The following is a 12054-nucleotide window of genomic DNA, read 5'->3' on the forward strand; positions in this document are numbered from 1 at the left end:
CATGTAGGACTGACCATACTTTCGCCGCCATGGACGAGAGTATGTTGTACACTTTTGCCGCGAGGCCACCGGCGAGAAGTCGACTGTTGGGTGGCTGCCGGCGGCGACGTCATTTAGAGCGGCCGCCATGGACAAGGGCGAGCAAGCCTTGAGAGAGTACACGTACAAGTGGGAATGGGCTTGATGCTTTGAGATTGTGATGTCCACGTGTCGTGCATCCGAGCGGATCTAACCAGTTGGAGAGTTAGACCCATTCTCGTAGATTTTTCCCCCTCGCCTCCTAGCTCAGGAACCACAGCGCCGCCATGTTCTCTCCGCCGGCGCAGCCCAGATTCGACCCTCTGCGCCCCACCTCACCGACGAGCTAACCATCCCTCACACCTCCCTGTTATCTACGACAACGCCGCCCAGGTGCACCCCCCTGCAGCGACCCACCCGATGCCGCCCCGGGTCCAGTTCGCCGGTGCGTCACCCGGGAATTAGGGCGGCCGCAGCCACCATCACCACCCCGTTTCTTGCCTCGCCAGGCTGCCCGGAGGATCAACCGCTTGCCGGCTACTGGAGTAAGAACAGTGGCCGCTCCTTTTCTTCGGTCCTCCAGTTTTTAATTTCTGCAAAGCAAGTTGGTTTCTAATGTGCCCAGTATTCAATGCTAGATATACTCATATCCTATTGAATATGGAATGTTGTTGGCTGTGAAATCGAACTGTTCGTTGTGTATTATAGAACACTAAACCATCAACCAATTTAGGTGTATTTGGATTTTGGATTACACGAACTTAGGGTGTGTTTGGTTCTAAAACCAAGTGGAATGTCATGTAACATCTTGATGTTCGGCAAGAAGAGAACGAGGTCGGATGGAACGGTTCCTTGGGACAGAATGCCAAAAATTGATAGATACCGGACTTGAGCAAGAACTCCAATCGATCTAGGGAGATGGTGGCGATCTAGGGAGAGGGTCGCGAGCGATCCCGCGGGACATCCTTGGGCTCCGCCTGGGAGGCATCCCCGCCACGGCCACTCCCCGCCTGGGAGGCATCCCAGCCCTGGCCGCTCCTCGCTGGCTCGAGCGTGTGATGCAGGAAGTCAGGTACGGGGAGAAGAGGAGCCGCCCCGGACAACTGCGGCGGAGACGGCGGATGGGACCTCTATCCCGTCGGCTTCGGATGCGGCGTCCCTGGCGCGGAGCTTCTAGAGTTCGGTGAGGAAGGGGCTTGTCCGGATAGGAGGCTGAGGAGGAGGAAAGGGCTGCGAGGGTGGGGAAGGAGCTCGGCGGAGCGGCGGAGGTCGCCGGTGATGGTCGGCAGCTGAACGGGAGTAGGCAGGCGCGCGAAGGATGTGACGGAGAGGCGAGCGGTTCTGCGTGGTCCGCCCGATTTGGAAAGACCACTCGGAATGGTATAAACAGGGAATATGCCATTCTCTGGAATCGATTGATTCCGGTTCCTTCGACGATCCGAACGCGAGAATGAGTTCTGGGAACGGAACCGACCCGTACCGTCCCACTTCGTGACAGAAACCAAACACACCCTTACATACCCATGTTGGCGGCGGCAATCATACTTCAGTCGTTTTTTCAGATTTCCATCCTTCCAACAAAGATGAGTTAGTTCAGGCATCACTGTTCTTATGCTTCCTACTTATGGAGCTTCCAAATTATACTACTTACTATGTATGCTTCGGTCCACATAGTTTTGCTTCCATAGTTCAACCATTTTCGCAAATTTGGAGTGTAGGTGTTAAAAATTGCATCTCCATGTTCGTGAGAATCTTAGTTAACTTTTCTATGCTTCAATTGAAATGAGTCATATCGGCATAGCACATTTTCATGCTTCCTACTCACGGGTCTTCTAAATTGTACTTCTTTGGTGTCCATAGATTACTTCCATATTCCTACTTTTACAAAATTTTCGAAATTCAGATATGTAAAATGCAGCCAATTTATCTTCTTATTTTGAGGTACCATCCTGCTACCGGTAGATTCTATTTTATTCTAATTGTATATGTTGATAAATCATGATTTCCCCCCTTATTTCAGTGTGTGTAGGCTAACAAAATTACCAATTGAAATTGACAAAATTGGTTTGTTCATCACAAAAAGGATGCACACACAAGTTGCCGCTAGGCATTGCTAATTTCAGTTTCAAAATGTTATGCTTACGCTAGGCATGGGTATGTTAAGATAGCATGAAATTGATGTTTTGTGTATCCATGCTTCTGAATTTATTGAGTTTGTTGTTCACTGCAGATAGTTTGCTGCAATAGAATATGCTTCTACTTTTTTCTGTACTTGTTACACTGTAAGACCATATTTTGTATTTAAATACTCTCATCATGCTTCCTACATTTCATACGTGTATATATATATTGCATATAATGCAAGTTCACACCTTTCAGATTTCTTTGTTTCCATTGGTACAGTCAGGTTGCCAAATTAGTAGTTGCTACAGACCATTTTATTTCTTGCATAAGCTTCTATAGTGTGTTTATTCCATGCTTGGAAAGCTAACTATATATTACTTCTACTGTGTAGGTAGTTTGCTAGTTTGCTTTCATGGTTCCTGCTTCCGTAGTCTGATCCCTAGCGGTTCCCATGCTAGTTTGCTAGTCTGATCCCTAGCGGTTCCCATGCAGCCGAGCAACCTGAAGGTACCGCCTTTCCTCTTTACTCACTGAATCAGCCTCCTTTCCCTGCAGTTCTGTTGGAAACCAAGGTCTCACTGGGTCAAATTACTAGGGTTCTTGCTCTCGATTGCCGCAACCGGAGTTACTTGCTTACTGTTTCTCGGTGAAGTTATTGAAGCATCGGGTTTGTTGCTTCCCCACAGAAGGTGCGGAGGCACCGTAGAGCCAGAGGGAGAGAGACCTGGAGTAGTTTTCTGGTTTTTGAATTGGGCATCAGAGAGTGGCAGCTGTTGGTTGGTTTCTTGGTTCTTGATTTGCTTCTGTGGTGGAGGGAAGGGCTAAGAATACAAGGGAGGGTATTGAGGGCAAGGGTAATGGAGGTCGGGGGGTAGGCGATGATGGAGCCCCAGGGAGTGGAACTCGAGGATGACAGCATCAATTTCTGGGCCTCCCTCGGCGTGAGCACCCATGTCCATGGCGTCGACCAGATGGCGCTCCACAGTGTGCACATTCTTGACCACCAAGGACAATCGCTGCCACCGGCAGTGGTCTCACACCCAGAGTCTGTCTGTAAGGAGTTGTTCCCTGTTGAAGCCGACCCCTGCCTTGAGCCCCGGGTGGGGATGGAATTCGAGTCGGGCGAGGCTGCCAAGACCTTCTATATTGCTTATGCTGGCCGTGTTGGGTTTTCGGTCCGCATCGCTCGGTCCCGTAAGTCCAAGTGCAGTGAGTCCATCATCATGCTAAGGTTTGTTTGCTCAAAGGAAGGGTTCAGCAAGGAGAAGCGTGTTGTTGAAGGGAAGAAGACAAGGAAGAGGCTAGCCTCCATCAGGGAAGGCTGCAATGCCATGCTTGAGGTTCTCCGCAGAGGCGACAACAAGTGGGTTGCCACCAAGCTTGTTAAGGAGCATAACCATGAGGTTGGGATGCCCAGCACAGTGCACTATATAGCCACTGAGAGCGATACTATGGTTGACCCATACATTGACATGGAGTTTGAATCCCTTGAGTCTGCCAAGACATTCTACTACTCGTATGCTATCCGTGCAGGATTTGAAGTTCGCGTGCGCCAGTCTCGGAAATCACAAGATGAGTCACTCAAGATGCTGAAGCTTGTGTGCTCAAGGCACCGCTACCATTCAGGACGGGAGAACAATGGAGACGATACCAAGAGAGATCCCTCCAGAGACGGTTGTAATGCACTGTTTGAGATAATTCGGAAGGACAAAGGTGTCTGGAGGGTCTCCAAACTCATCCTAGAGCACAGTCATGAGCTGAACCCTGCACCAGCAAGCAGCGTTTGTTGTGTCCGCTCACAAGGTGAGGTACTTGTCATTGCAAAGAACTTTGCTGACACACGGAATCTTCTATTGAATGGCCAAGATTCTCAGCCTCATAGAGAGATCCGGTACAATGATCTAGGGCCAGAGGATGCTCAAAGCCTACTTGAATATCTTAAAAAGGTACAGGCTGAGGACCCTGCATTTTTCTATGCTGTGCAGCTTGACAAGCATGAGGACACGGTCAATATCTTCTGGGCTGATGCGAGCGCTAGGATGGCTTATTACCATTTTGGTGACGCTGTTAGGTTTGAGACAGCATACAGGAGCAACAAGGAGCATATACCCATTGTCATATTTTCAGGTGTCAATCATCATGTGCAGCCTGTTATTTTTGGCTGTGCACTACTTGTTGATGAATCTGAAGAATCATTTGTATGGTTATTTGAAAAATGGCTTGAAGCAATGCATGTGAGGCCTCCTGTTTCTTTCGTAACAGAGCTGAACCAAGAGATGGCAGCTGCAGCTGCCAAGGTATTACCTGACACCTGTCATATTTTCTGTGAAAATCATATATTAGGTACTGTCAAGGAGGAGTTGCATAGTATTTATCCAGGACTAGACCATTTCATAACTGATCTGAGAAAGTGCATTGATGGATGCAGAATAGAAGAATCATTTGAATCATGTTGGGAATCAGTTCTCATAAAACATGGCTTTAGAAATAATGAACATTTACAGTCTCTTTATGATATTCGTGAACGATGGGCCCCTGCATACACAAAGCAATCATTTCATGCCAGAAACCTGCTTGCACAAAGCTGTCAAAATCTTGAAAAGATTATAGATACATACTTCTCGTCCAAGACCCAGTTAGTGGTGGCTGTGCAGCAACTTGAACAGGCTATTTGTAATTTCCATGCGAAAGAAGCCCAGGCGGATTATCTGACAATGTTTCAACCACCAGCACTGAGGACTGCTTCACCAGTGGAGAAACAAGCAGGTTTAGTATTTTCTAGGAAAGTGTTTGATATATTTCAGGAACAATTTGCGGAGTCCTTTGGGTACCATGCAGAGAGGCTCGAGGATAGGATGCTACACAAGTACCGCCTGACAGTAGATGATGGTGACGAGGAGGCACATATCGTCTCTTTCAGTCCAGATCAAAGTACAGTGTGCTGTAGTTGTTGCTTATTCGAGAGCTGTGGAATCTTGTGCAGGCATGCTCTTCGAGTTTTCATCATCGAAGGAGTGCGTTTCCTTCCAAAGGCCTATGTCTTGAAACGCTGGACAAAGCATGCAAAAAGTACTGTCACCCTGGATAACTACATTGAACTAAGGGGATACTGTGAGGACCCTTCGACTTCAAGGTACAATGATCTTTGCTATGATGCAAACAAATGTGCAAAAGAGGGCTCAACATCCACCGAGCGCTATAAAATTGCTAAAGAGGCACTGTGCAAGGCTCTTGATGAAATAATGCCTACAAGGAATATTAGAGAGCAAAATTCACAAAACTGTACAACATCATTAAGAAGTCCAGTCAAGAAACTTGGGACATCTAAAGGTACCTCTGGCAAGAGCATAAAGAGGTCAGTATTCAAAAATTCCCTTGTGGAGAGCAATGGCAGTAGATGACCAGATATTGTGAATTTGAACATAATGCGATTTCACCTGTTCTGACCTTGTATAGTTGTAGTATCATTCAATCTAGTACTAGTCTCTTATGCTGTGGCTGGCCATGGCTTTTTCCTGTCAGCAAGGGTGCTAATGAATCGTTTGAGACATTACTGTTCAAAAGGAATGTAGGAACATATGCCCTTCGTGGGAATTTTCTATGAATGGCACTGTAGGAAGGGCAATTTTGTTACATGGTAGTACATCCATAATTTTGTACGTACCATTGCGTGACCAACGTAGCATAGCCTTATGTTAGTTGGGATTTACTTTTTATACCGAAAGACTGTTAAATTGCGGTTAGCATGTGTAGAAGTGACAGTTGTGCTACGAAAGCTAACTGCAGTCGAGTACTTATGCAGTTAAGCACCTGTACTGCTTTTTTCTTTTGCGAATAAGCACCTGTACTGTTTAGGATAGGCATTTGTATGTTTTGAGTTCTGTGCTTCTCTTTGATCGTTCGTATGAAATGCAGTATGTTATGTATGTTGCACATTTAGGTATTTGTATCCTCAAAACTTGTTTTCTGTTCTGGATTGTAGCTGTCTGGCTTTCATATTTGTTACTCAAAAAACGTCGTATATTATGATACGGAAGGAGTATAAGATGTTTTGGATATTTCAGTATGGACCATATACGGACTGAAATGAGTGGACAAACACACTAAAACGTGAGAAAAAAAATTAGAACATCTTTTATATTTGTGAACAGAGGGAGTACTTTTCAGCTCAGGGTATTATATTTTAGTTGTACGGTACTGTGTTCCGTTGTTTTATACATGTGTTCATAATAACGAAATACTGTATGTGTGTTTCCCAATGGTTACTCTAGCATCATTTTAATTTGAAGCTTCATAATAGTTGTAGTTTGCGATGACTCTGATTAGATTCTGTGACTAATACTGCAATTATACTCTTCAGCTTCCAGGACCCTAATATGTGCTGAGTTGAGTGGTGCTTGTTGTTTGCCGTCATTTGATATTTCATGAGTTGAGTCTGTCCTTTTTTATACTTGGGAGCCACTTGAATGGTGATTTAGGTCTCGTGGAATCTGTTTTAGCAAGTTCGTTCTTAAATTCCAATCCCAACAGCTCCCATCTCTCTTGGACATCTGGGTCCTTCCGCTTCCAGGAGCACACATAACACACCACTCATGTGCTAACTTTAAATTGGGAAAAGTTTGGCCGAATAATGGTATCCAGGCTCCACCCCTCTACCGTTAGAGTTCTATTCGAGATCAGCGACAAATGCACATGAACTTTTTATTTTGTTTGATTTTATTTAAATTCAAAAATGTTCATGAATTTTAAAATTGATCATAAATTTCAATAAAACCGCCAATTGGAAAAGGTGATCGTGAATTTGAAGAATGTTCATGAATTTGAAAACATATCCATGAATTTGAAAAATAATCACAAATTTGAACATTTACGTGAATTTCAAAAAAATATAGTTTGAAGAAAAACGAGATTTTAAAAGATGTTTGCGAATTTGAACAATATTTCTGAATTTGTAAAATGTTCATGAATCCAAAAAATTATTCATGAATTTTAAAAATATTCATAGATTTTAAAAATATACTTGAATTCAAATAATATTCATGAATTTGAAAAGTTATCATGATTTCAAATAAATTTATAAAATTTTAAAATATTCATGAATTCTTCAAAAAAAAGAAGAAAAAGAATAAATAGAAAGGAAAACATAAAACAAAGAAAACAGAACACAAAAATAAACAAAAACGAAAACCAAATATACAACTATAAAATAGAAAACCAGCAGTGGAAAATTGAAAAAAAAGAAAAGAAAATACAGGCCCAGAATCTTCCTGAAACTGGCTGACAAGCTTCCTAAAACTGCTCATAGCTAATCGGTTTAGGGCGCCTCGGTTCTTTAACGGGCCGACACACGTAACAACGCCCGTGGACGATTGCACCGATATGTATCGCAACACTCAGCTAGCAAATAGGGACATATGGAGTCTATACCACATGAGGATTTCATCAAGATACTTGTAACACTATGGGCGATTTGGCAATGCTCGGAGAAAGGCTATCCATAAGCATGTATTTCAGGGCCGTTAGCTACTAATCAGTTTGTCAAGAATTATGTAAGGGAGCTTCAGATTTGCAAACCTTTGAGCAACATGCGGTAGTTCAAACACCTTCGAGACAACATCACAGATGGATCCTGCCACCTACAGCGCAATTTGTGTTGATGGTGTCGTGTCACGCGATGCAATGGAAGAGACTTACAGCGCAATTTGCAAGGATCCCACTGAAAAATAACTAGGCTCTTCGGCGATAAAATGTCAAGGTGTGATTGACCCAACATCATTAGAGACATTGGCTTCTTGAAAAGCACTCACTCTCACTTTTCCTTGACTTATCACTTGCAAACTTACAGATAGCTTCAGACTATCAAGATGTGATCAAAGATATTCATGGAAATATGGGTAGGCTACACTCTAGCATTATTAAGGAGATCAATCTTACATCTCAACAATTTTCTCGTTGTTCCTTCATCTTCGAAGGAAGAGAAATTAAGACGCCACACGCTCGCTGATCCCTCAGATTTACATTGTATCCTTATGAACTTTTATAATCAAATAGAGTGGAGTGTGTTTAGAGTAAAAAAATCAAACAGTGACATATATCATTTTCGTGTATGAAATACAAACATATATAGTTGAGTACTAGAAGCTAGAGAAGAGGAAAGTCCCCAATTGCTCGCGAGCTCAAATGAGCTTGCCATAAAGAGTAAATTCAGAAAAGTGAGGAAAAAATTCAGGTAAACTTTAACAAATGCTTTCGGAGCTTGCAAATTTTCATTTTGAAATGACACTCGTGGCAGAAAAATCGGCACTCCAAAATGCTTTTGAAGATGATATTTTTGGAGCATTGATTTTGCTTTTTTGCCACGACATCCACGAATGTGATTTCATGATGAAATTTTGCGAGCACTTAGAACATTTGTCAACGTTTTGCACAAAAGAACCAGAATAATTTTTATATTTTTTACAATTTCACTATTCGTCCAACCATGTCCGAGGAGCACGACGCCTGACGTTAAGTATAGTTAAAGCATCAGTTATCAGTAACGCCTGTAATAAAACTCCATCTTTCATCCCTTGTAACGCAATCATAACGAGGGGCGGCGGACTCTACATAAGTGCCCCGTAGCGCTAGAACAAGGGTTTGCATCTACTGTAATTGTTGGGGATCGTAGCAGAAATTTAAAATTTTCTACGCATCACCAAGATCAATCTATGGAGTAATCTAGCAACGAGGGGAAGGAGAGTGCATCTACATACCTTTGTAGATCGCTAAGCGGAAGCGTTCAAGTGAACGGGGTTGATGGAGTCGTACTCGTCGTGATCCAAATCACCGATGATCCTAGCGCCGAACGGACGGCACCTCCGCGTTCAACACACGTACGGTTGGGAGACGTCTCCTCCTTCTTGATCCAGCAAGGTGAGAGGAGAAGTTGAGGGAAAACTCCGACAGCACGACGGCGTGGTGGTGATGGAGCTCGTGGTTCTCTGGCAGGGCTTCGCCAAGCACTAGGGAGGAGGATGAGGTGTTGGAGGAGGAAGAGAGCTGCGCCAGGGGAAGGGTGCGGCTGCCCTCTCTCTCCCTCACTATATATAGGGGGAAGGGAGGAGGGGGAGGCGCCCTAGGGTTCCCTAGGGGAGGGGCGGCGGCCACAGGGGAAACCCTAGATGGGTTTGGGCGCCCCCACCCCCTAGGAAACTTGCCCCCCAAGCCGGGAGGGGCGGCTGCCCTAGGGGTGGCGCCCCCACCTCTCCTGGTTACGTGAGATGGGGTGGAAGGGGCGCTCAGCCCCTTAGTGGGCTGATGTGCCCTCTCCCCTTGGCCCATAAGGCCCCCCAACGCTTGTCGGGGCCTCCGAAACCCCTTTCGGACACGCTGGTCATCACCTGGTACCCCCGGAACAATTCCGGACTCCAATACCCTTCGTCCAATATACTGATCTTCACCTCCGGACCATTCCGGAGCTCCTCGTCATGTCCGGGATCTCATCCGGGACTCCGAACAACCTTCGGTAACCACATACTATTTCCCATAACAACTCTAGCGTCACCGAACCTTAAGTGTGTAGACCCTACGGGTTCAGGAACCATGCAGACATGACCGAGACAACTCTCCGGCCAATAACCAATGGCGGGATCTGGATACCCATGTTGGATCCCACATGTTCCACGATGATCTCATCGGATGAACCACGATGTCGAGGATTCAATCAATCCTGTATACAATTCCCTTTGTCCAGCGGTATTGTACTTGCCCGAGATTCGATCGTCGGTATCCGATACCTTGTTCAATCTCATTACCGGCAAGTCTCTTTACTCGTTCCGTAACACATCATCCCGTGATCAACTCCTTGATCACATTGTGCACATTATGATGATGTCCTACCGAGTGGGCCCAGAGATACCTCTCCGTTTACACGGAGTGACAAATCCCAGTCTCGATTCGTGCCAACCCAACAGACACTTTCGGAGATACCTGTAGTATACCTTTATAGCCACCCAGTTACGTTATGACGTTTGGCACACCCAAAGCACTCCTACGGTATCCGGGAGTTGCACAATCTCATGGTCTAAGGAAATGGTACTTAACATTAGAAAAGCTTTAGCAAACGAACTACACGATCTTGTGCTAGGCTTAGGATTGGGTCTTGTCCATCACATCATTCTCCTAATGATGTGATCCCATTATCAACGACATCCAATGTCCATGGTCAGGAAACCGTAGCCATCTTATTGATCAATGAGCTAGTCAACTAGAGGCTTACTAGGGACATGGTGTTGTCTATGTATCCACACATGTATCTGAGTTTCCTATCAATACAATTCTAGCATGGATAATAAACGATTATCATGAACAAGGAAATATAATAATAACCAATTTATTATTGCCTCTAGGGCATATTTCCAACAGTAATCATCAGACACCAGCGAAACATAGCCTCAAGACTCGAGACGTAGGGTTGTTACCTCTCTGCAAGGGGTCCGAACTCATAAAATCCGAGTGTAATACTTGTGCCTCAGACCAGTGGCGGAGACAGGGGGACCAGCAGGGGCCCTGGCCCCCCCTAACAGCAGAGATGTAGTGCTAATTTGCTGATGAATAGTGCTAAAATTAGTGATTATTTTCTACCAAAAGCATGTTTTCCATTGGCTTAGCCTTTCCCAAGCAGTTTTTACATCATTCGGCCCTGTTGATACTATTTTCCTACCTCCGCCACTGCCTCAGACAAGTGCAGCTCCCACCGATTGGAGCATGGTGACCTTGTTGATTATCTTCTATATGGTCTGTGTCCGCGTTTCCATATCTTTGAGCATCTCTCCGAGTCTACCTAACTCAGGTCTTACACCCGACTGGATCGTTCACTCGGATTTGTATCACTTGAATCATCCGATGAAAATTACAGTCGGCTTTTCCATGTAGCGACTAGAATATTTTATTCCACATATGTTTTGTCAAAAGCGAGTGGAACACGTGTGCGCCTTCAGCGTGTTTCTGCTAGAACTACTCACCGGGAAGGCCACGACAGGGCAGGGTGACGGCGCGGAGCTGGAGCAGATGACTCGGTGATCAGGAGGGAATGGACCGCCGGGGTGTTCTACCGTGACGGCATCAGCGAGCAGCGGATGGCGCGGCTGCTGCAGGTCGCTATTAGGGGCATCGACGCCTCGCGGCAAGGTGCCGCCGACCATGAGGGAGGTTGCCGGGATGATCAATGCCATTCGCAGGGAGGACGACATGTCTCTCTCCGCGGAAGCATGACACGGAGTATTTAACCAAAAACTACCACATTTGTCGGAAACGTGACGAAAAACTACCACTCTATGATTTTGTGCGAAAAACTACCAAAATTTTCCTAAACCGTGGCAAAAAACTACCAACTCGCGAAAGCGCTCGCTTCGCCTGTGCTAACCCCGTTTCTGACCGGTTGGGCCCGCGAACAGTTGCCACGTTGGCTAACGGATGGCCGGCGCGCGTTGACGGCCGTTAACGGCCCGTCCGCTGTCTGGACGTCGGCTGTCGGTCGGCCAATAAGTGAGAGCGAGCGAGCTCAGCCACTCGCTCATTCTCTTCCTCCTCGCTCGCTCTCACTCATCCTCATCCTCTCCCCTCTCCCTGGTGCTGTGAGCTAGGTCAGCCTATCGCCATCATCGCTACGGCCATTGCTGCCGGTAGAAGTTGAGGATGCCATCCTAGAATGATGAGGAGAGCTCGGACGAGGACATCAACATGGTTTCAATGGATCCTCAACTCTTTGTAAGTGCATAATGGTGGAACAGAGTTAGGGTTAGGGTTAGTTCATCCAAGTTGGAGATTCCAAGTTGCTTTTGGTTTGATTCGAAGTTTCTTTTGCAGGAAACCCCTGACAGTGTGGTGGAACCATTTTTCTGTGGTTCTTACATTGAATCTGAGCCGACGTGC

General features: G+C 45.7%; 1 protein-coding gene across 2 annotated transcripts; it reads left to right on the top strand.

Annotated features, from left to right (window-relative positions):
• The first annotated feature begins 225 nt into the window (after positions 1-225).
• On the top strand, positions 226-5775 carry LOC125509228 (protein FAR1-RELATED SEQUENCE 9-like). 2 transcript variants are annotated; one of them, XM_048674150.2, is made up of 3 exons: positions 226-563; positions 2534-2649; positions 2738-5775. In XM_048674150.2, the coding sequence occupies exon 3, from the start codon at positions 3021-3023 to the stop codon at positions 5541-5543; it is 2523 nt and encodes an 840-aa protein (XP_048530107.2). In that variant the 5' UTR covers positions 226-563; positions 2534-2649; positions 2738-3020; the 3' UTR covers positions 5544-5775. The 2 variants fall into 2 exon arrangements, with proteins under 2 accessions (XP_048530107.2, XP_048530108.2); XM_048674151.2 differs by lacking the exon at positions 2534-2649 and having other exon boundaries at positions 2698-5775.
• Positions 5776-12054: the final 6279 nt, after the last annotated feature.

Source organism: Triticum urartu, chromosome 5A (assembly GCF_056163025.1).
Source record: "Triticum urartu cultivar PI428250 chromosome 5A, HENAU_Tu73, whole genome shotgun sequence".
Classification (NCBI taxonomy): Eukaryota; Viridiplantae; Streptophyta; class Magnoliopsida; order Poales; family Poaceae; genus Triticum; species Triticum urartu.